At 38.3% G+C, this 26,222-nt stretch overlaps 1 protein-coding gene across 4 annotated transcripts in view; it reads right to left on the bottom strand.

The window, feature by feature from the left end:
• Nucleotides 1-26,222, bottom strand: part of sbno2b (strawberry notch homolog 2b) — a 79,838-nt gene that overhangs the window by 23,508 nt on the left and 30,108 nt on the right. For 2 of the 4 annotated variants that reach the window (XM_084722870.1, XM_084722872.1), the window contains 2 exons: nt 2,690-2,866; nt 339-425 (listed from right to left, as the gene is read on the bottom strand). In XM_084722870.1, coding sequence (XP_084578996.1) covers nt 339-425; nt 2,690-2,866 — 264 coding nt within the window. Of the gene's footprint in view, nt 1-338; nt 426-2,689; nt 2,867-18,665; nt 19,080-26,222 lie in introns of those variants that run through there. The other 2 variants (XM_084722873.1, XM_084722871.1) reach the window with 2 other exon arrangements.

Raw genomic sequence — 26,222 nt, forward strand, 5'->3', positions numbered from 1 at the left:
GTATAATGATTTAATATATGTATAGTATATACATAGTACAGCACTGTATAAGTTTGAAGTTTTTATTATTACCATTATCATTACTATTATCATTATTATTACATTACATAACTATGGTGATAATTACAGACAGACAAAGATCAAAGACAAGTGCATTTTTAAAATAATTTAACCCTAATCCCACCACTTTCTTTTTTGCTGATCTGAAAAATTATCCGAACCGTAACTCAAAACCGTGATACAATCCGAACCATGAGTTTTTTGATCCGTTGCACCCCTACTGTGCAGTGGTTAGTCTTATCCAGTTCAACATCAGATTAGAGTGGTTGGTGTGCTACCTGGAATCCTCCTAAAGGTGGGGTGCTGATAATAGCAGTTATATCATCCAAACTGGCCAAGCCATGAAACCTGCCGGTGCCATTCAGCTGTCAACAAAACATAAAATAAGGAAATAGAAACACAAATAAAAACAGTGCTAAGTGCATGAGAAAAGATTAAAGAAAAAAAACATGAATAATCACTGCATGTGTGTGCTGCCTGTATGACAGGAGAGCATGTGGGCTCTCGACATGGATGTCTGACTGAGTAGCACTCAACAAAATGTAATTTGTTGTCTGGTGGTGAAAAGCCAGCGACAACAACAACAAAAGGCAGATAAAGCTGTGTGTGTCTGGAAACATAATGGATGAAAATGAGGGCAAAATGAAAAGGGAAAACATAAAAGGCTTTCAGAAGGCAGGAGAAATAAATGTACTGATTCATATCAAAAAGATATCCTTGGACCTGACTTATTCAAAAAGGACTCAACAGCAATGTCAGCAGGGACAGAGGAACAACACTTGAGAAGTGGCTCTCCTCAGATCACCGAAGTGGACACCATGATATACTGAAGTTCTATGAGTTACTTTGAAGGAACAGTGCAACGAAAACAAATGTCATCATTTACAGTCTCATATTCATCTCTGTGGCTTTAGCTTATTTGGAAGAAGTTTTGTTTTTATACCATTGGGACAACAGTGAACAAAATCAACTGGTGTGAGAGATATCAAGCAAAAGCATGTTTCTGAAATTAAAGACTTTCAATATTTCTGCCACATTGTAGATGCACATCTAGACAAGAGGCAAAGTCCAGAAGTGCTCTGCCTGCAATTATAAAATAGCTGGCTACATTTACTCAATCTATTTTACTGTTTACACTGTGAGAATAGTAAGTGTGATGGATTTTCATTTGCAGGTGGGAAAAAAAAATCTGGACAAAAGTGTGCGTCTTAGGGCTGTCACAACATCATTTTCACTATTGTAACCAAAGAAATTCACAATAACAATATTATTGTGATATCTATAGAAAATTTGAAAATAAATTTGAAATTTGAAAACAAATTACATTAAAAATATAAGTGCAAGGGAGTAGGTGAGAGAGTCTGTAACCATAACTGTGCAAAAGCACACAAACAAGGCATTTACACTTAATGGATAATGAAAAGGCAGTCAGAAATAAACAAAAGGGAATACAGTCTGTTTAAGAAACACTAGATTATTTGCATGACGTTGTGATATGTATATTGCTGCCATGATCTCAATATTTCATTTTTCAATTACACAGTTATTGTCAATACTGGCATACTGTGACACCACTAGTGTGCACAATATTCTTGGCACAGTAAAGGTCAACGTATTCACAGTGTTATAAGTGTTTTTCACAGGCTTATTTTGCCAGTTGGTCCTGTTTCTGTGATGACACTATTTGTTTCTGCTCTCAGGATGTTATAAATTACCAAAGAGTGAAAGATTGGAAGAGTGGTGGACTTTGCCAGACTTATGTGATAAGAATGTAATTCTTATAAACCGCTGTGTGAGGTTGTAAGATACTATCATTTTGATGGAGCACACAGCTAGTTATTGTGTCAAACTAATGTGGAGAAGGCAAATGGAGCAGAGAATGATATCTGTGTAAAAGCCAAGAAAAGACTTATTGATTTTGTAGTGTCAGTGAATCATTACTTGTCTAATGGATAAACAGATTATTTGAGGAAGCAGAGCATAAGTCATGGTTGAAACATTCAGTAACCGATGATGGTAATTGTTACTTCACAAGGAGATAACAGGCCAACTTGATGCAAACTGGCTTAAATGGATTAAACATGGGTGGATAACATATTAAATATTAATACAATAACAAATGTTGAATAAATTATTCAAATTATCTATTATCTTATTATTATGTGTATTGTTTTGTTCTTATTTTTTTGTTCACTGTATTACAGTCTTCACTTGTTCTGTCTTATTATCAGTTTGTCAGTCATGTATTAGGCACTTTGAATTGCACTAGCCTGTATTAAAAATGCTATACAAATACAGTAAATTCTGATTGATTGATTGATTGATTGAAAAGAAAACAATAGTTTTCACTGTATAGATTGCACTGATGCCTGTGTTGAAACAGAATTTGGCCTTTTCTGCATTTTCAGCACAATATATACAGACCCAGCAGCACCCTGAAAGTCCCACCTGAGAGTTTAATGTGGCAGTGAGCCAGAGCAGCACCAGCACTTGCTGCTCATTGGTGTCCATGTCCCCCAAGACAGACATACATGTGTGATACATTTGTCTTACATAATAGCTGTAATATGAGCTTCTGGAGTGGTGCTTCTGGTATCGACACATGTGTGTCTGAGGGTTTGCTACTGACCTCTAGCTGGCTCTGTGCTGGTGTGGTGGTGGTACTAGTGTTGACGTCCCAGAGCGTGGGCACTGTGTCCAGGTTGTCTGTGCTGATGAAGGGCTGGGCATCAGCATACTCCGACAGTGAGTCAGGCGGAGAGGAGAACAGAGAGTTTGTGGAGAGGTCATCAATGCAGGACAGGTCCTGAAGGCAGAGAAAGAGAGGACATATTAAGTGTATCTTCTAAAACAGGGAAAATAAGGGGCAGAGCAGCTATTTTTTTCTGAAGTTATTTATCTTTATCTCTAGCATTGAACTTTGAGAAAGTGACATGTAGATTCCAAAATCAAAACAAATGTATGCAACAAACACCAAACACCGTTTCTAAATACTCTTTTTACTAGCAAGCCTCATGGGAAAATAAAGGGGTGCTATAAATCCTAATTATATATCCAATTTCAGCCACAGCACACAGGTTGCGCAGCAGAAAAATAATAAGTGTAAACCAAAGGAAAAAAAAGGTCCGAGACAGGTATGGATGGGAGTGAACCACGGATAATGAAGGTGACACATTCACTCTGGATTTCAGCCAATGCTGCACTCTTTTGGGAGTCACACGAGTAGCCTAAAAATCTAATCAGACACAGATGTGGGAGAGCGAGCACGTAAAAAAGAAAGCGAGGGGCAGGCATAATGAGACTGCTTGTGTCTGTGTATGTGTGTGTGTGTGTGTGTCATTTCAGCCATGGCTGCCTTCCAGTCGCCCCTCTATTCATATCCTTCCCAAGCCATTAGCATGCCATGCTCTTTAACTAGCCTCTCACAGGCACCCCTGGGCCCCCTGAGACTTATAAACATGGATGTGGGGAGATAGGGACTGAGTGATGATGAGGGGGAACAAATCATGCAGACAACAACACGCTGAAGGTGAAGAAGCTGTTTTTGGAAATGGGAGTATGGATCTCAGTATAGTAGGTCGCGTTTGTCTGCGTGTAGTTCTCAGTGTGACGCGTGACTGTATGCCTGTATATTTATACTCTCTGGACCATGTGTGGAAGTTCCCACACCCACATGTTCCTACTACACCCTCCAGAGGACCATGACACAGACTTGAATGCTATCTGAAGGTCCAACTTGCTTATTCACCTCAAGCTCATTTCATTGCTTACCTCACTTTTAAGGGACAGCTCCACAGTTTGGGAAATTTCCTGTCTGTGACACAGCCTTCAGTGTTGACTGGCGATTACTTCTTAAGTGTTACGAATTAGATAGTGCTGTGGGTGGGACATTGAGCGAGACTGCAATGTGTGTGTACAGTATTATAACACTGTATAGTGTATAATTATCTATCATATGTATTATACAGAACTGGGAAGTAACTAAGTACAATATTATGTTACTGTATTTAAGTAGAGTTTTCAAGTGTCTGTACTTTAATTGAGTATTTATTTTTCTGACAACTTTTTACTCTTACTCCCTACATTATAACACAAATCTCTGTACTTCTCCTTGCATTTGCAAAACAGGCTTTAGTTTGAATGCATTTTAGGGGAATTAATGATTGTTTTTATTTTGCATCATTACATTGTGCCTTCCCAGCAAGACTGATTTCAGCCTACGTATATGGATGGGACAATAACAAAAAAGATAGCAGAAAGAGAAAAGATAATTCCTTGGTGTAACCATCAGTGCATATCATGCAGGACAGATGTAACCAGACAAAAACTATGTAAAAGACAAAGACAAGAGAGGGAGACTTGACCATGGAGAAAAGGTGAGGTTCAGTTAGTTTTGCACAGAAGCAGCCAGTAAAAATGTCTTTCAGAGGGCTTCCTTTTTTTTTTTTTTTTTACTTTGAGTACATTTTAGAGCCTGTATTTTTTTTAATTTTACTCAAGTAAAGAAGTTGAATCAGTATTTCTACTTAAACTATTTTTTTTAAACACACAGATCTATTATATCTATCTCTTCTATGCAAGTAAAGAATGTATGTACTTTTGCCACCTCTGGTATTACACTAATGCAATTGAGAACAGAGTGTAGTATTAGTAGTATAATGTATTGTATTCTAAAAATGTGGATTTTTCTAAAAGGGAAACCAATTACAGTAGTTGTTGAGTTTAAGAGACTTGACAGACAAGACAAGAGTATTTCTTATCCGATTATAGATCAGTGGAATAATCAATAGACTACTCGACTACTAGGGCTGGGTAGAATTTCAAAAAAATCCCATGCTACTGTAACACAATACTTTCTAGATCTAGGTACACAAAGGATTGAATGCTGGTATCCTTGGACTGGAGAAGTTTGGATATTACTTTATAGCAGGTTATTTCAGTCAAAAATACTGTATAGCCACAAGTGGTGACAAGTGGAGTTCAAGCACAACGTGCCATTATGACTGAAAATGACATTTAGACAAAGGAAGAGTCTCTGCTGTGAAAACCCAAAGTAAAAACTGTCCTGAAACAGAGACAGATGATTAGTTGTGATGCAGTATGCTGCTAGTGATCAATGCTGAGGAGTGGTGTGGTCTACTGTCATAGCTGCCTGTTTACTCACAGTTCAGCTGAAAAAGTTTCACGCCGTGAGAAGACAAGACATAGAGCTCTTAGTGCTAATATGACTACATCATGTGGGAATGGGGCCTAGTGAGGGTGGTAAACACTAAACAGCAGGCAGACACAGACACATGCATATTTTTGCCATCTGACGTTAGAGAAACAACTCGCTAAGCGTAACATGTAGCCGTTTGTATGTTGGACAGAAAATTTTTTTCCAGGGTAGAGCACTCAGCTTATCACTGTTTGCTGGGAGCTCTATGATTATGCCTTTCTCATTGTCTCTCCCATTCTACCTTTTACTTTCTTTTCTCTGTGTGTATGTCTGTGAGTGTGTGCTTCCTAGGGACAAGATCGGGCATGAGCTCTGAAAGCAGGGTCTGCCCAGCGGAGCAACAGCCCTTTCTGAGGTGACAGAATGGTAGAAGCAGAGAGGGTCCGTGTAAAGTATTACTACCACTCCCTAACACATAATCTGTCAGTTACTACCTTGTTTCCTTTCTTCATTTTCTTTGTCTATCCTCTCACCTGTTTGTCTTTCTGTGCCATCCTACACTGTCTCACCCCTTGTCTCCCCCCGCCTTTCTTGGAACGTCTTACTGAGGATAGATGAGTAAACAACAAGGCTCGGAAAAGGGACACTGTGTCACCAGAGGCATAATTCCACAGAAGCGAATTGTGGAAACACACAGATAAGCACACAGACACATGTATTTCACCATGGAAAAAAATCAGTATTGTTTTTTTTTTCTTGCAGCAGAGTAAATCACAACATTTGATGAAAAGATTTTGTAGAAGAGTTGTGTTACAAACATCTTAAGATTTGATTTTTAAAAATGAAAAAAACAAAACAAAACAAAACAACTTTATCTGATTTGAAATGAAAACACAGCTTTAAGGAAAAATATATAACAATTGCACTTCCAAAAATGAGCACTGAAGTCCAAATAACGAGCTGGAGCCATACAGGGTATATTAAATATTAATCAATTAAATATTATTTCATATACAATCTATCGTTGAAGTGGGTTGTTTCACCCGTCCCCTCCTCCCCAGACTTGAGGAAGCTCAGGTAAGCTGTAGACACAATGCAGAAGCAAAAGACGAGCGAAGCATTCCAGTTTGACACTAATAAGTGAGAATGAGTCCTACACTTTGTCTGTCAATGTAAAGCTAAGCACATTATCCTGAAAACAAAAGCTCACTGCTCTAAAAGTACACACTCAGGAGTTTGACTGCCTGTATCACTGACTGCCGGACTACATTAATATTTTTCTCAATTTAATTGTAATTATAATTTATAAACATTTACTTTACTAAGATTATTAATGACTTCTAAGGACTCACAAACAGAAGTGAAACTAAAACTAAAACAGCTACTCCCACACGGAATAGAATTTCAAAGGAAGACAACACAGCTGTAGTGTTGTTGCTTAAGCCAGTATTTCAACATAGCATGCTTCCTCAATTTGATGGCTTATCAGTCATTTTTATGATAAGTTACAGTAAATATATTACAGATTTCTTCTTTAATTACTTCAGTGTGTTGCTGCATCACAAAGGATTAATTCAAGCTCAAGATGAAACTAACCCTAGACCAATTTGTTCTGCAAATATGTGATTTAGACCTGCGGGTCATTGCTCTGTGTTACATTACCATGCGACTTCTAGATTTTCCCCATCGTGTAAATTCATGTAACAGAATCCACTGTGCTGATGCAGTGTTGTTATTAAAAGGGACCATCAGTCCTGGTACAGAGGGATCACAGAAGACTGCAGCAGGTTTGGTGGTGCAAATCAAGACATGGCCGACCTCAGTGCCATGCTAATCGAGTTGTTAAGCAGAGCGTAACAGAGGCAGTAGTGTTTGTCCCCCGGCAGGCCCGTACCCAGGGCTAGTTCATCTACTGTTCCTGAGACTGGGCCCTGCCAAGCTGAGATAAGGCTTGAATTCCAACTGCTCTGATGATAATCTGGCTCCTTCCACAGCACACAGCCACACAACCATATAACTACTAATCCTGCCTCTCTCCTTCTCTCTGGCTCTGTTTTTCTCTGCTGTGAAATAAAAAATATCTTAATGTGTATGTGTGTATGTGTGCATGTGTGCGTGTGTCTCAGAGTGCAAGTGTTTCTTTCAAAATTGCTTTCAGGGAATTAAATCTACTTAAAAGCTATTGTAATTTCTGGGGATAGGTAAGGAAAAAAAAAACACGTGTTTGTGTGTATGTGTGTACATGTACACAGAGGAACATGTGAAAGCCCATTTGTCCACCCTCTTGTTCGTTCGCCTTTCACATGTTCCTCTTCCATGTCAGTTTCTCCTTTGCTATCAATGGCCCAATATATTCTCCCCTTAAAACACACACAGTAAAGATAAAACCATGCGCAAATATTGACCACTAGTCTATTACTTGGATTAAACAACCTTGTAGTCAAATAGAGTGCTGCAGGAATGACATATTTTTGTAGGCCAACCCGGAAGTTAGCATTGCTCTGTTTCCCTCCACAAAAAGTCAATGGGATTTTTCAAAGGGATTAGTGTAGAAAATAAACTCTGCGATGAACAAAAGTTTATGATACATACACATTTTGTTCAGCAGTCTTCATAAATGAGCCCCATCTTTTTGATTTTTGAAGCATAAATGCAATCACAAGCAGTAAAAAGCTGACATTAGGCTACAAAGAAGCTACACCACAGTCACATGATTTCAACGTCACCACTAAATGACTACTGTTCAGCGTAATGGCTTTCAATGTCCCCAACAACATTCAAATTACATCTGAAACTGCCGTGAGCAAGGGCAGTCTCAAAAAACAGATTCACTCAGGCTTGTTAACTGACGTCATAAACCTAAGGGACCAATCCCGTTAATAGAGGGGGTGGCACTATACATATCATTATCATATCACAGGAGAAGCCGGATGTAGCTACTGTAGTTACAGTGATTAGCTAACAAAACAGAGAAGAAGCCAGGTGCAGCTTTTTCAAAGGGGGGTGGGGGCTGGGGTGTGTGGAGAGGGTGGGGACAAGTTATATATTCATGAAACCTTGAATACAAAATGAGGAAAGGTCTAGAGCTGTATATAAGCCATTTCAACAAGGTATTTGAACTTGTTTTGCAAAAAAGACATCAGACACAATTTATTACTTCTTGCAAAGCATTTTATGTTGCTTACAACATAAATGGAGGTGGACTTCAAGTGTAACCACACACCTTTTTAAAGGCATCAAACCGAAAGCACATTAAAAAAACCCACTGACTTTGAGACGAAGGAACGGGAAGTGCTAATATGCTAACTTGTTACGAGGTTTTAGGACTAGAACTGGATTTTGGGGGGCAATGCAAATATTAGGGAGTAAAGAATTTCAATATCAATATAACAGCTGATGTTCTTTATACAGAATATAACATACAGATTATACAATATATACATAAACACACATTTTTGCGATGATCCCTCAACAGTACTTAACACTTGTAACAAAGCCATGTAATGGAGGCAGGATATTTTACAACTCAACAATAAACCTTAATGTCAAAAATGATATCAGGATGATGAAACTTTAATTGGTATTTTTTAAGAACTATAAATTAAAAAGAAAAAACAGCAACAGAGATATGTGTATGTATATACACCCTAAATTAAGAACAACTATCTAATATACATAAAAAGCTGCATACAAAGCTAACAAATAGAAATCAATCTGCATTATGTTTTGTTAAAAAAAAAATCCTAACATATATATCATATGCATATTGGACAACATACATGCTGATACCAATATAGACCAATATAGCTGTGATAGGCACATATCGGGCCATTAATACTGGTCGACCGATATATTGGTCTCATTTCTGAAGCACTCTATGGACTTACTGTGAAAGGCTCTATGTAGAGACTTAACACACATATGCTTGTACTGTCTACATCACGCAATGTGTCCACAGAGGCAGTAAATTGCATTTGAGTGTAAGGATAATGACAGTTGTCTGCCTGCCTGGCGATGATTAATGAAGGCACACAGCAGTGAAAATCGTCAGCAACAAGCCTCTTTAGTTCACAAGACGCCTACAGAGCTGTTGAGCTACTTGATGGTTATGGTTGAAGGTGGTGGTTATCAATCAGAAATGGAAAAATACAGTTCTAGGCACAAACTGCCCACAAACAGCTGGAATGGGTTCATTGTGCATTACAACTGATGAATTTAAAGTTTGATGAGTAATCTGACACAGTATCACACAACAATACCATCATCCTTACAAAAAATCCCAGTGAATCCATGATTCAGGCAAAAATAAACAGCAGCAGTTATAGCAACGGTGAAAACACATTTATCTGTGCTGCTCGTACAACGTCAACAGTTGCCTGTGGACGAGTGAGGAACACTTGTTCCTGATATAATGATGACAGTGACACTGGTTACGACACAGCCCCTACGATAAGCTCAGGAGCTACCATACAAGGAAGTTGCACAGCCCTATCTTTTGTATAACTTTTTAAACAATAATTCACATCTTTGTCTGTAAATGTTGGTCCTTTCTATTAAAGGAAAAATGGTTTCTAATCAGAAATCCTATCAATGATAGGTGTGTACCACTTGGATTACAATATGTTTAAAGAATTTCAGATAAGAATCTTTCTTAACCACATGTCCTTAAAAGAATAAGTCCAGTAGAGGCAGCTTGTGTTTCCAGATAAGCTCCACTGTTACAGTCACAGCCTCTCAAATCAAATTAATGATGGTTGTCTAAACTCGACTAGGATGTGACTCAGTTTTGTTGGTTAATAGATTTTTTTTAACCCTTTTTCTATGCCCAAATCATATGTATTGTAGCTCTTATCACTGTTATTCCCAGTGTTGTTCGGAAGAACAGCCACATGCCTCCTGTAACACACATGGTGATACCAGATGCTACTTCTCACCACTTTTTTTTTGTCATGTTGATAATGTTGACAACAGTTGACATGGTGCCATTGTTGTAACAACAAGGATTTGATTCCTAAAGGATTTCCCACCTTTTAAGACCCCAAGTTATTTTTGATTTTCATGACCAAGCTAATGGTTGACTATTTCTCAAAACAACCTAAGTTTCCCTTTTGTTTATGTTATTATTTCATATGAGAGGATAAAATGTACCCCTACAATCAAAAAGCAAACTTCAGGTAAGAACTACAGTATATAGTCCTGGGCCACATCCTGTTAAACTCAATAACCTGCCTCAGCACAAGGCCAGGCTGAGGCCCCAGGCAGGCAGGCAGGCAGGCAGGCAGGCCCAGGGCTTTCCCCACCTACACACTGCCAGCTTGGCTGCTTTTCCAAGGCCAGGAAACAAGTCAGCCTGGCCGCCCACTTACCCCACACACCCACATATGTACACAAACACACGCCTCAAATGACCCTACCATCTCACCCATACATTTCTGTCATCTCTTGCTAATTCTCTCCCACTTTTTAACCCCACCCCCATGCTTCCCATCCCATCTCTGCCACCTATCCTAGTTTTGTTTTCCCACAGAATTGTGCAACAGGAAGAGGATCTATTTAACTTAATCATCCTCAATTAATTGTGTCAGTAATTTTTCCAGTGGTGTAGGCTTGTAAATGTAAGGAGTCTTTGAGTATCAACTGTTGGTTGGACAAAACAAGCAATCAGAAGATGCTGCTTTAAGCTCTGGGAAATTGTGATTTTAGACTAAACGATTAATTGATAAATTGTGAAATATCTTTAGTTGCAACTCTACTTACTTTTCACTGACGTTAAGGTGCAAGTGGCTCAACATGTTTTTCAGGAGATATTATCACTGTCACACTGATAAAGGAGGACTCACATTATATTACAAACACCATCATGCACCAAATGTCACAAAATCTACACATCAATTTATGCCTGCTACTGTTCACTAGCACAGGAGTTCCCAAACCTTTCCATGTCAAGGTCCCCCACAACAGATACACATCAGACCAAAGACCCTGAGTATTTTTTTTTTTAGGTTTGAAGATAATAAAGTCTTCAATGATCAAACAACCATAAGTATAAATTACAATCAATCAACACAGCTGACACTATTTCTTCCCTTCTTGTTCCAAATTTCCCTAAAACCCTCTAAAGAACCCCTATTGGTCCCCGGACCCCAGTGTTGTGTATGCTAACTGAGGTGACATTTTACCCACTGGGTCCTTCAAGCCTCTCTTTATTATTCTGTACAGCTGTAAATCCTTCCTCAGTCTAAATATCTTGCTGTAACAATAGTAGTAGGTATGTGCGGCAAGTTGGCGGTGTGAGTCAAATCACAATCAGGAATCTGAGGGCTAAAAATGCTAATAAAATGCCACGGCTCTTGTTTCTAATGTTGGTAGTGCAAAATGACAGTGTAAGATAGCACAACTAGGTCGGTGAGCCAAGAAGAAACACTGCTACAGTTGTATCTGTGGCTTGTGTGTGGTTGGGCTGGTGGGACGGATGGTTATTAAATCACCTACCCCACCCTCATGATCAGCTGACTAAAACAACCCCCACTCCAGGCTCTCCCATCTGGGGTCAGCTGTTGACCTTGTCCATGGAGTCAACAGAGCCTGATTGATGGCCAGTGTGTGTACCTCTGTGTGTGTGTGCGTGCGCATGTCTTTTCATGTGGCGGGTCTGGGGCCAGGAACTGAAAAGCCACCACTGGTGTCACTCTTTCTGTCTGCATTATGTTATGCCAAGCTGTCTGCATGTTGTACATCCCTGAAATATCAGTTGAGCTGTGACTTTAATAGGACATCTCTAAGCTTTTCCTCTTCCTTGACCTTTTCACAGACTTGAAGCAGACACCGACTTTCTGACAAACCAGCTCTGTGATTGACTTGCTATTGAGAAGGATGGTGGCAGCTAGACCTCTTTTAAATTCAGTATTAAACTGAACAGAGCTTCGATTGAGGAGCTAATTTGTGGGTTTCGTCTAGAAGGGAATTCAATATTTACAAAACTCTCGTGAAATTTGTATGTGTTGTTTCTTTCTTTTGCACACTGTTTTATGAATTATTTTATAATATGACAGTGCTGTGTTAAGATCTGGGTGGGTTTAGGGACAAAAACAACAACAAGATCATGAGGTCTGGGGATTCTTTCTAGACATGACAACAGGTGTCACGATTCTCCCAATCTATGATTCAGTTTAACTTTATATTTTAAGGTCACAATTTTATTTGATTTATCGATTTAACCTTTTTTCCCCCACTGACAGCTATGCCATTGTTAAGCTATCATGTCTTGATTTGTAACAACCAACAGATCATTGGTTTTATACCTTGACAACTGTTATTAATATTTTCCTTCTTTTAAAATATATAGTATCAAGTGTGATACAATGGCTATGCTGTGTCATCTTTACATAATTTTTTTTCTCTGGGCACAAGCCGTAAGGCGGGGGTGGACAGAAAAAAACATACTGAAAGAATCTATTCCAATTTGTGAATAAGGAATTGTACTTTTATGAGCACACATATAAAGTTTTACATTTTGTTTTGGTCTATAAGACCCTTTAGTCTGACAACCATCAGCCAAAAATACATTTAAACACATATTCCTTCACAGATGACTAAGTCTTTATAACTGCTCACCACAGATTAAACTATTCCACTGACCACAGAGAGCTCCACTTTAGACACCCACCAAGCCAAAACTGATGTTAAAACGCATCATACAATAATATTTAAGCTAATAATTTTTCTAGTTAAATTACGTTTCTGACACTCAAGTTGATTCTCCTTGGCAACTGTGCTGAAAACAAATTTCCAAATGTTATTTTGAGGGCACAGGGTGAGAAATAATAAGACAGATGATCACATTTTATTGTATGTACATTTGTATAGATGCAGGGTCAAAAGAAAATGATTTTTGCCATCCTTGTCTAGCCCAAAGACAGCCTATCCGCGACCGACTACCCTAGGCCAATCGAAAAGGCAGACTCGGTCCAGCAACCTCCTGACAGGCAAACCTTCATGTTGTGCCAAGTCTGGGTAAAGCGAGCCAGGGACAACTCGCTGCTTACAAGCCTCCTGGAATTTTCCAGTGTTTTCATATGTTCTGGAAAATAAAAGGATGCCATGTCAAGTGTCCCAGCTAGCAGCCAAATGACAGAGCAGCTTCAAAGAACTGTTCTTCTAGTCGTGTTTTCTGTGTAGGAGAGGCTGAAGCTAACACTGAGCTGACTACTAGAAAACTTACAGGGGTAACAAGGCTCTATGATACACAAGGTCTGCCAGCAAACAATTCTAGCAGAGGTTGAGAAAATCAGAAAATGACATGAGGAAAGAGCCAGAAAAAGAGAGAAGCAGTGAAATTGACATTATCTGCTACATATCTGGGGTAGTGCCAAGAGGACGTCACCCACGGAAATTTGCCATGAGGATGACTTGGCACTCCCTGAGGCATGTCTCAATAGTTGAGAACTACATCTTGAAATGATAGTTAGAGTTGTAGAAAAAAAGACAGACACGCATTCCAAAAAATGTGGTGGGCTTCTGGCAGGTTTCTTGTGAAATTACGAAAATATTAAGAAACAAAACACACGAAAAGTGACTCACACGCTCTCAAGCCATGCGTTTGTGAATTGTGTTTATGTGTGAGAAAAACTAATGCATGTGTGAGCCTGCATCCTCAGTGCTGAGAAAAGTGGATGTGAGGGGAGGTGCTGACGCAAGATGACGTCTCAGTCATGCAGAAATTTCAACATACCACACAACACTTGCAACAGGGGCAAACAATGTCATTTGTAACAGCCCCTAGAGCACACTGCCAAGAGAATGGCTGAAGATATTCTCAAATTCTGAATAAAACAATCTGATGCACAGTTAAGAAGATTACATTATCTTCAGAGGATGAAAACAGAAACAGATGTTTCTAAGAGAGGCCTTTAAGAATTTTGAGTACTTATTTTCATGTTGATATACATGAGTAAATTTGTATTACACAGCACAGCCTAAACAAAGTTCAAAGTGAAGGTTCTCATGAGAATTGTCATGATACCGGGAATTTGAACTTTGAAACAATAGTAGTATTAAAAAAAACAAACAAAACAATACTTGATACCATGGTATAAAGAAAAAGGCCCTAAGAAAAAAAAAGTACGACACTAAACACTGTCAGAATTCAGGCAGACAATAAAGACTGGATTAAACTGAAGTCTTGGATGAGCACTTTTATGATTCATGATTTTTTTTAATAGCTTTGGCACTTTTGATACTATTGAATATTAGTATTGTGTCATTTTAAACACATGGTATTGAAAGTACTTTGAAGTACTTTTGCTGGCCTTAGCTCTCAATATATGACAAGTTACAAGAAATGAGACAAGAAATGAGACTTTATCTATATCCTATTTCTATTTTCTCTACGTGGGTAACCAGTACTAGATGACACAAAACTTTGCAGTTGTATGAAATCAAACATCTGTGGTGTATATTCACAGGTTCTCGTATTACCTTAAAAACCTGCCACCTCTTTTGTCTTGTGCGTGTCACACGCCCACACTTTCACACACCTGTGGTCAGCAGACCATCATCACGCTGTGACTCAGGGTGGTGTGATAGTGGGCTTGATACCTGTAAGTTGCTATCTTGATTCTCAGCCAAGAATCAACTACTTACTTGGAAGGGAAATATACTCTTTTACAACCATAGGCACGCTGACTATTTCAACTGTTGGCTGACAGACAAACTTAAAAAAGTTTTTATCTTGAATATCCTGAAAACGATCTCAGGTTGAGAGAACCACCAAAATCATATATTTACCAAATGTTTTCAGACTTTGGGTAAGAAAGGGAATGTGTATGAGTAGTATATAATCTTACCAAGACAGTAAAATTTAGTCTTGACTTCTTTTAAAAAAAAAATTAATGAGCACTTCTATGACTGCCTTTCATGTACACTATAGACGTACTGAATCTTGATCTATTTATTTATTCATCAAAGCATTTTTACCTTTATTTGACAGCCAACAGTTTAGAGACAGGCAGGAACAAGGGCAGAAAAAATAGAAGTATATGATATGCAATGATTTTTTCAATAGGAAAAAGGATTCACTTTCAATATTTCAGGTCCTTGTCATAAATGAATCAGTTGAGTGAGAGGCGGGTACGTGATAGACAGGTCATCAGTATGTCACAGGGCTACACACATACACAGACAATCACATTCACACTTACAGGCAAATTCTAGAGCCATGAAACCTGCATGTCTTTGGACTTTGGGATGAAGCCGAAGCGCTCTGCATGCAGGCTCAAGGAGAAACTCTAAACAGAAAAGCTGGTATTCCACTCTTAATCCAATACAGCAACCCTGCAGGAAATCCCACCTCTACAAAGCTTCCCAAATTTTGAGTGATTTGAGACTGTATCAAAGATTCATCAAAGAGTTGATTCACCTTTAAGACTATTTTGGAGGCTGTAGTTACATGTTTCTAGTGGGAAAATGCCAAAGTGGTTTGCACGTGAATTTAGTGAAGCATTATTATTATTATAATTATTATTATTATTATCACTGTTATTTTTCAAGTTTAAAAATGTGGCTTAATAGTTCTTGTTGGTGACACAGTTTGACTTAAGTTTAGAATTTTGAAAAACAATCAGCTGATTATGTTTTGAAATTTTAAAGGAAAAAAAGGTCAGCAATAAAGAATTAAAAAGGACTGCTAAGTGGAAGTTTCCCATTTTGCCATGACTACAGTTGGCCACTGACGCAAACAAGCTGAGATCACTTGTTAACAGTACAACTAGATGATTCGTGACACCTGTACTCTAACATTTTCTTCCTCCGCAGCGGCTGTCCTGTTTTAGTTTATACTGTTAGACCTGCCAGATTTACCACACCTTGTATCCTACAAGATTTAGGATTGGCCAGTAATCATTAGCTAGAAAATAATCCTGTTGCACATTGAGTTATACAACTGTTGCAGTTTTAATTGCCACTGATGCGTGACTCACTTGACGCAATGCTTTTGAGTTCGGTTTCAATGTTGTGGACACATCACAAAAGGGTTAAGATGCCATGTGAGATAAACAAGGCAGCAACATTTAATTTGTCTTTGCAACACTCAGCATTCTCTCCACTACTCATCATCAGTCCACCCCCCATGCTCTCACTCATCCTCACCTTCATTGTTTATTCACTTCCCGTAAGCTGCAGCCTAGGTCATGCTTGAGGTTTCACGCAATACCAGGAAACTGACAACATGTGCCCACCAAGATGCTGCCCTGCTGCACCCCTGGCCTTAGAGGACAGGTTCACAATTTTTCCAATTCTGTTTTATAAAACTACTTAGGAATTTTGCACTAAAAGCATGTGGATTTGAGAGAAACGCACTAACTTAGTCTGTTGAAGCCTCAGATTAGCTTCAGATAAACTTTGGAAGAAATTTTTGCATGGAAGGAGGACTGTGAATTTTCTTTGCCTTCACTTAGATTAGAAGCACATTCAGAAAGTATCTCTAAACAGGAGCAATGATCAAAAAACATGTTTATATTCAATGTTCATATGTGACCCTAAGTATTTTGTTTTTATTTTTAGATTTTGTGACATAAGATGAGTAGTACACCAGAGATGAAACAGAATGAATTTTTTATAGCACAATTTTAGTGACAAAAATGGTCGTCATTATCAGCATTATTGTGGTTTTGTTAAAATGTATTGAAAATATTCAAAAAGTACTGATATGCACACCGGCATCATTTAATTGAGATGACATCATTACCTTTGCAATGTCAAAGACTACCGCTAACTTTGGTTGATGCTGAACAGTAATGACAATTAAAATCTGAAATGATAATACTAACGGTCAGGAATTTTATTGTGGTTTATCACTCCATTCCTTCAGCACACACTAATAATGATATTTACATAGTAGGTATTAACTACAGATGCTGTGGACAGAGATACCTTAGTTAGCTTGCCAAAGAGAAACTAAAAAAAGCAAATGGGCCCAGGCAACAGGATCATAAATAGTATGAGCTAATGTTCATCTATTAATTTCACAGAAAATAATACAAAAACATTGTTGTTTAAAGCAGAGACTACTTGAAACCACCGATTGTGTAATTTGTCACATTTCTGTCAGTGAAGAAATGCTGATGTCGTCAGATTAGTCAATCAACATAACCAGAAATTCATTGGAAGACGGTTCACCAAGTCTTGCGCCAAAAAAATCATTGGACTAATATGAGTGACATTTCCACCAACACTGTGTAGTCTAATTAATGATAAATTAGAAAAACAATGCAATTCTATTTACAGTGCAGTACAACAAAGAGCATATTCAATAGCCATCCAGAAAACAGACAAGAGTGCTATTTAGCCTGAGAAGATATCAGGTTCTAGCACTTACTGGAAGACAGCAAGGAGTGAGGCAGACAATCATTTGTCATAGTTCCTGGCTGGGAATGAGAGCCTAAAACACACACCGTGTGACTGACTGGCAACTCTGGCCTGCCAGTGCCAGAAAAGAAAATTCACATCCTGACTTGCAGGCCAGCTTTTGACAGTGAGCCCAAATCCTAAACTGAGGGAACGTTCTTTGGCATTTTTCTCCTTCAATAAACAACACATGAGTTATTGTTACTAGCAGGTTATTATTTATTATTTATTTTTGTAATAGAATTTAGGGCTGAGCAATATGGACAAAATCAAATTTGACCAAATACCCCGATCTGGATATTTATTGATATTGTGGCAATATTGTAGGGATGACTACTGGTGCTTTTGCAAAATCTTAACACAAAACATAAGAAAATAATAAAACAGCTAGATCAGTTTATTACATCACTTTTTACATCACTTTACTGTAATAAAGCTTTTTAGAACCAGGAAAAGACAATATGCCATATCATGATCTAACGATATCTAAAATCTAGGAAAATATTTAGTCTCTTTGCACCATATTGATAAAATATAGATATCTTGCCTGGCCCTATACGAATTAAGCCTAGCCCTACTCTAAAACAAAAGCCAAAGGAGATTTCTATAGAAAATGCCCTCACACTAGCATATGGCCCAGTCCTTTTACAGGAAACCAGCTTTCAATGATAATTGGTAATTTCAGAACTTTTTAAGTGGTTTTCACACAGTTAAAATCTGTCAGCTTCCACTACTTTCTATAACTTTTAATATGCTAGTTTCATAATAAACAAATTCCAAGCTGCAGACACAGAATAGACAGAAGTGTAATGTTGTAATTATACGGAAGTACTTTAAAAATTCATTCAAGGAAGTTAAAATAAAAAACATAGCCATATGTGGGAAACAACGTGCTTGCTTATCTAGAAGTTCCTGATAAGGACAATAAAAACTCTTCACACATTACATGAAAAATAAAATAGCTTTCAACAAACAACAAGTCGTTTAAAACAACAGACTTGAGTGAGTGTAAAATATACAAAAAAGAAGCAAACAGTACCAGTACCTTGGGAAGCGGCCGTCCCAGCTGTGAATACAATTTAGTCCAGATCTGCATGAGAGACATGGGTCCAAACGCTGCAGTATGGGGGGATAAAACACACACAGACATACACTCCTGTTTCACCTTGAATCCCTGAATGCGACAGCCTCTTCCATGTGTTGATCAAAGTGTTGGTATTCAACCCTACAGCTGGTGCACTCCCACCCAACAGTGGACTGTCACTAGCCCTTTCACAGTTCCTCTCTCGTTCAACACACACATCTGCCTCTACCGCAGCAGGTACGCTCTGGCCAATGAGCCCACACATACAAACTCTTGTTTCTCTCACAAACAGAGACAAGTCTAAAACATGCTTCCTGCTTCTTCGCCAGGACAGTGAGGTATTTGCATAGAGGGCTTAGTCATAGTGATTGTGGACTAGTTCCTCAGAGCTCAAAAAGGTGGTTGGAGAGTGAGTGAGAGCACAGAACAGGGGAGGGGAGGGGAGAGGTGGGGAGCAGAGGGAGGGAGGAGGGAGGAGCTTTCAGGAAATGATGCTTTTGTTGGTAAGTGACTAGAGTTACTGGCAGTCGGGCCCATTTTACTGTACATGGTGTAACTCAACCGCATTTGTAGTGTAAACAGTATTGCGCTCTGGACCTGGCTGCTCCTCACACCCCGCTGCTTACCGCTATGTTTAATGGGCCTGAGCCACTATTTAATGATTATTATATTTAGAGACTGACTCCCTGCCTGGCTGCCTGTCTTACTTCACCCTCTGCTCTTTGTCTTTTTATTTGTCTGCACAGGCTCAGTTTCAAGGCTTATGTTCTAGTAATGATTACTGATTAATATAATGATCTTAGTCTAAAGACAAATGTTTTGGCTCCCATAATGCCATGACTATAAACACAAGATTTTAAGTTGACAACCATCTAAAATAATTAAGCTGTTCCAATTAGATTTTCTTGAGTTTAATTTCTACATATATTAAGTTGACATAATTACCAACACTATTATGTAAACACAACTCATCAAAATAATGTCTGCAACAGTAAATAAGAATATTTAACTCCAAGCATTTAATTAATTGTAAATGTTCCCCTGAATTACTTCTCAGAAAAACAGATGTTTTGGCTCAACAAAAAACTTAAATGCAACAGTTTGCATCAGTCCTTATGGATTATGACAGCATTTCAGTTTTTAAGTTGATTACTCATAAAAAGTAAGCTGCTTCAAATAGTTTTTCCATGTTATTTAAAAGTATTTTGTAAGAGTTATGCACTTTAAGTTTTTTTTTTTTTTTTTTAATGTTTTTCTTTTTAGGATGACAATATTCATAAAATGAAGTTGCTCCAATTAGATTTTCTTGGGTACAGATTACACACAATAGTAAGTTGACAGCTTCTGATGAAATTAAGTTCAACCAACAAACTACTTCAAGTCAGAGGAATTAGATTTTCCTTTATAATCAAATATATTTTTACTTTCCACTTACTTAGCATTTCACAAGTTTTTATGTCGACTACTCATAAAAATTAAGCTGCTCCAACAAGTTTTTCCATGTTATGTAAAAGGTTTTGTAGATGTAATTATCCTAATTGTCATCACAAGCTTTTAAATTGACAACTCTTCAGAAAACTTAAGTTGCTCCAATTAGATTTTCCTGAGTCTAAATTACACACAAAAATAAGCTGACATAATTAACAACATTATGATGTCAGCATAATCAAAATGATGTCTGAAACTTATAAGGTTTATCTAAATGAATAAATAATAATACATATCTTGCAACCAAGCATTTAATTATGTGGTAGTAAATGTTCCCCTGAATTTCTTTTTAGAGTGCATCTTAGAGTGCATCTTAGAGGTGTACAGGCTAATAAAAAGGAAGCAAAGAAAGTTGTCTAATGAGCTCATTGTGGGCAATGTGTCACTTGTGAGATTTAACTTGCCAGTTAGCCTGTCAAAACATTTCCCCATTATTTCAAATCTGTTGTGTTCATCAATCTTGAAAGAGATTTGACATTCATATTTATGGCTTTCACATAGATTGCCAAAAGAGGTCAGGAATGTTTTAACAAGTCAAGTGCAAGCTGCAACTCTGCCTTGCCAAAGAGTCTTTTAGGCGTCAGACAATACCTCTATCTGTGCACAATTACACACAATATCTCATCATAAATGCTCATTCCCATTACTGGAACTAGGGGCGCAACTGCTGAAAAAAGAATATTCTGGGAATCTGATGGCAAATGGTTTATATCCACAAATCCATGATGCTGATCAAAGACTGTCATAACATTTGATAGGAAAGCAATGTTAACTGTTTAAGAGACAGTCATAAATGAAGAGAATGTCGTATTTAAAAACAGAAATAATGTGATTTATCCATTTGCACACCCAGCTTCCAGGAATATGTGATATCAAGCCTGCATGGTAAGGTACTGTAATGTCCATCTGAAGGGGAGTCAGACTCTCAGAGACGGAGTGGCGCCTGTCCATGGTGTCATCATAGTATGAGTGGGAATCCTCTGAATAATGTGTGTTTGTTTGTGTGTGTGTGTGTGTGTGTGTGTGTGTGTGTGTGTGTGTGTGTGTGTGTGTGTGTGTGTGTGTGTGTGTATGTGTGTGTGTGTGTGCGTGTGCGTGTGTGCGCGTGTGTGTTAGTGGGACGTAGAGGGTCATCAGGGAGACATGAATCATTGATGAGCTTCTTTTGAGTACACAAACACACAAAAACAGACACACCTTATTGCATCAGAGCCTAAAGAAGGATCCATGCCTGATTTCACACATAAATACAGCTGGCATAAAATCAAGGCTTTTCAACATAAGGTCTCATCGTCACATGCACATGTGCACTCCTGCTGTTTTGCAACAGCAAATCAAACAATCATAATCAATAATTGACAATAACAATAGCCCTTGTCCAAAAAAGATAAGGTTCCTACTAAGCTGTTTACATGGCGAAAATGAAGTTGACGTATTAAGTTGGGCGTGCTAGTCTTATCCTGAGCCGTTATGATTACTACTGCATACAGCACCTGTTTCATTCTGCAGGAAATACTTTGTTGTGTTAAATGAACTTCCTCTGTTGCATGAAATTGTTTTCCTCTAGCTGTGTTTTGCTGTATCACTAATATCTTTTGCAAAGTGTTAGCATATTATCAACACCACACCTGTACACTGACACATTGTGTGACTACAAATGCAGTCGGCCTAAATTGTAAATAATTTATAGAGAATTTACAATGAATTATAAAGTTCTTCTAAAATACAGGATAGATAGAGGTTGAATCATCCAAAGTGAATGCAAAACAAAAGTGGATCAGATGGAGCACACACTCCTCAAGGAAAACATAGCACCTATTAACAACCCTTCAAATTAACCTTTGACTTATTCCTTTAAACTAGGCCAGCCAAATGACAAAGTGTAAGTGTCTCTCACAAGGAAGTAACTGAGAAAAAGAAACCGATTCATATCATGATTGGCTGGCCGCAAGAAAGTCGAGAAAAACAAGATAATCTTCTATGCCAATAAAAAAAAACCTGAGGCAGAGCACTTTTCAGATTTCTTTTTAGCATGGTGCATTAATATCTGTCAGTTATAGGGTCAGTAAGGTAAGGTTCAGATGTAAATGCACAACTGAATGTAACTCTGGAATCAGTGAACCTTATGCAGCCTCTGTGGTTTGCATTTTTCAACCCAAACTGAGATCTGAGATCTTTCTGTGTACAGACACATGTTCTTCTTTTGCTCACATGGCTGCTCTGAGATTTTCTCCCACTTTAAATACATAAAACAGTATGGTAAGGGGGCAGACAGTCCCTCTCTTGCCTTTGACAAAGGACCTTAAAAATCCAGCTGGTCTACCTACCCATTGGTCCCTATGGGTAGGGTGGTTTAAAGACATGTTTAGGGTTTTGAGTATGATGTATTAAGCAAATTAAGTGTTAAGTGTTTCCCATTCTACCAAAAGCAAAACCGAAAAGAGCTGTAAACGCAAACTTAATGAAGTCTTCCTAGAAGTGCATCGTGCACATGAGTGTGTGTGTAATAGTGAGAGGAACCACAAAGACAAAGAACAAGAGTATGTAGCAAGAGACTGTGAATATGCCTAAACGTGCCTTAGTGTGTGTATGTACAGTATGTGTAGAGATTACAGTAGGTGTGTTGATGTGTGTGCTTGCAGAGTGCTGCTCACTCTTTGAGGTTAGCCAGAGTGGTTAGTGAATGAGTTGTTTTTTTTTTTTTTGTCTTCCAGTAAATCTTGTTTTCATTCTGATGCTCTGCATAAAGGTTCATGTGCTTTAGATCTACAAATGACCCAACCTAAACCTACAGGTATGCATGTATCACTGTGGTAAAGAGTCTGATTCTCCTTCAAACCACGGTGAATGAGTTTAAGATTCACCTTCTTTAAAAGCCAAGTGCTGGTGAGGTTTTTATGGTATATGGTATTTATGGTAGCACTTTGTCCAAGTTACAGCTCTTTTTTTAATTAGCTCTATTGGTATGTGCACAGTTCGTATTGATGGAGTTATCAGAGTAAAGAGTAGAGAGAAAGGATGGCCCTGCCTGCAAATAAAGGGTAACTTTATTATTTTTCAATGCAGACCCTATTTCCCTATGCTCTTGCATCTAAGTGACTACTGGGGACAACAGTTTTTTAAACTGGTCCACTATTAAGGGAGAGTGATGCAGCAGAAGCAAAAATTTAAGCTACAACGTAATCCCTCTGGACAACTGTGCATTAAAAGACGTTCATTAAAAGCATTAGTTTTTGCGACTGACAGGCTGAGATTTCTATTTTAGGTGTCTGACAACATTATGGAAAGGATTGCTACAGAGATAGACCTTTTTAAAAAAGACTAAGACATGTTTTGTTTAATTAGCAACGGTCATGTTATTGCCCTCGCCAAACTAAGCAGACTCCGTTTGCAAAACTGTAATTTTAATATAATCAATGTCATCTACATTCAAACCTGACAGAAACCCAAACCCAAAAACACCTAAATCCTTAATTCAGATGTGTTAGATTGTGAAAACAAACAAGCACCTCTGAAAAATGCTGAAGTTACCCTTTAATTCAGATTCAACTTCATCCACCTCATTGTACAGTGGCCATATATTGTGTTTCAGTTATTGGCTCATGATATATTTTAATTAACTGATAATCTATGATGGATATCAAGTCTCAAAGGGCAGTCTATTAATTCTAATGCAAACAAACATTTGGCTCTTGTTTTCAAGTTACCAGCAATCTAGAGATAGACATCCTGTCTACATGCTCCAACAGCATGCTTCCCTACAATATGAGGATATTCCAACAGAGCTCTGTGAACTGCATAAACAAACTGTAACACAGTGGGAAGCCAAGCAAACCAAAAGAGATTTCACTAATGACTCTTTAGCTGTAACTGAAACAGGGAAATGGCTGAGATAAACATGGCAGTCACCTGACAAACTCAACAATCATGTCAACAATTCCACCCAGTCACACATGCCTGAATGTCTCCTGCGCTGTCATGGTTCAACAGTGCAAAAAAAAAAAAAAAAAAAAAAAACAAGAAATCCTGCCCTGTGATTGTGGAGGAACAGGGGGGAAAATAGGCATAGTCGCATTGCCATGGCAACAGAGAGGGGGAGAAAAGTGGAGGATGAAAAAGGGGGCTGAGGGTGAGGTAGAGAATTAGTCATGATGACCCCATGACTTACATTTTCTCTGCATGCCTCACATGGCAGGGAGTGTCCAAAACCAGAGAGGACAGCTGAGAAAGCACAACACAAGCACAAAATGTCTCTCACACTCACACAGGGCACCATAACATTCCACGTCTCCACTGCCAGGAAACCAAACTTGCTGCTCATGAATGCACCAATGACGAGAGAGCTCATTTTAACTAAACCACATAAAAATGACAACTGTGCAGCTATACATTTTCTAAATGTAGATCTAACATGTATCACATAACCACGAACCCTCATAATTACTTGTAAGGGGAAAGCGATCGCCAGACAGGCTAACACACGCTGATGGAAAACTAGGGAAACCCCACGTGAATCACAAAATCCATGCACGCACTGCAACACACGTGACGTGGATGACACATCACTTTCTTGTTTGTAAAGGCCTTCATATGTGTAGACTTTGCTCTTGAAATCCCCCCAGCTTAAAATACTGCTACAAATAATTTTCATATAACTTCAAGCATCATATTTGCCACAGAAAGATCACACTCATTCAACCACACCTGGACAAAAACATGGAAGTGAAACTCTTGTGTGTCATTTTTGTGTCTACTTGTGTTTCTCTTTAAGCTGTTTGTGTAGTTTTCAACTGTAGTACATGTTAACAGACATGTATGGTTAGATTACCACCAGGTGGTAGAAAGAAGTTTCATATTACATTTACAAACAAGTCTCATACGGTCTCAAAAGGGACACAATAGCTTGCAAACCACTAATATGATAATAATATGATGATTTTTAACTGAAGTGATCACTGATGAAAAAAAAAATTAAATCAAAATTTAGGGTGCTTTCACACCTAACTTGCTTGGTCTGGTTAAAATGGACCCTGGAGCATTTGCCCAGTTAGTGTGGTTTGTTTGAGCTGGTGTGAAATCTGTGGCATGGATCAAACAACTGGATCGAGACTGCTTGAAAAGATGGGACTGGTGCAGTTTTTTGTGATGTGAAAGCAAACTAACCAGCCACAGGATCGTATGATAGCAGATACGCGATTTAATGATGATTTCAAAAGCTTAACTACAAATAAATCCATTTACTGCCTGCGAGTTCTAAGATATCTTGTGAAGCAATCTTATCTTATAAGTCAGGTATAGGCTATGTATATTTAAGCAAATCATTTAATAACCATCATAAAATGTATGCACATTGGTGCAGGTGTTTTCTGTGATTAATAAGTCAAATGCTGCTTTTATCATACTCTGTGTACGTTGACAACCCATTAAGTCCAATAAAAAGTGTGTGACAGCGATCCCATAGTTATAATCTCTGACACATTAATGTACAGGATGCTTCCTTTTCGTCATGTCCCCACCTGTTAGTCATTATTCATAACATGCGGTTGATTTGCTGTCTAATAATACCCACAATGCTTAAAATCAGCTACTTGTTCACAAGCTGTGTGTGACACCAAAGAATATAAATAGATGCATCAGAACCATTCAAGTGCTGCATAAATTTCTGTCAGTCACCCAAATTTGATTTCCCAACATAGGTCCTGATGATGCAGGATAACAATCTCCAAACACTACTGTACAGAACTCGCAAGTGTTCCTGTGCCAGCCACATGTTAATGTGCACCTGTAATTTGGCAGAATCTCACTTAACATCAAATTGACTCAAGAGTAAAATATAGCCTTGAGCTTTTCTCAGCCCCCAGGCTGTAAGGCTCTAGAGCCTCCAGAGAGACAAACTCAACTCATCTTCTGCGCACAGCAGATTATGAAAAACACATTGCTCAATGTCAAATTGTCTCATTTGTAGTACCTAAAGCACTTTACCTCACAAGTGCCATTCCCGTCTGTATTTAAATTAATTAAAAGTAGAAT

Source organism: Lutjanus erythropterus, chromosome 7, assembly GCF_056507025.1.
Source record: "Lutjanus erythropterus isolate fLutEry1 chromosome 7, fLutEry1.hap2, whole genome shotgun sequence".
Taxonomy (NCBI): Eukaryota; Metazoa; Chordata; class Actinopteri; order Lutjaniformes; family Lutjanidae; genus Lutjanus; species Lutjanus erythropterus.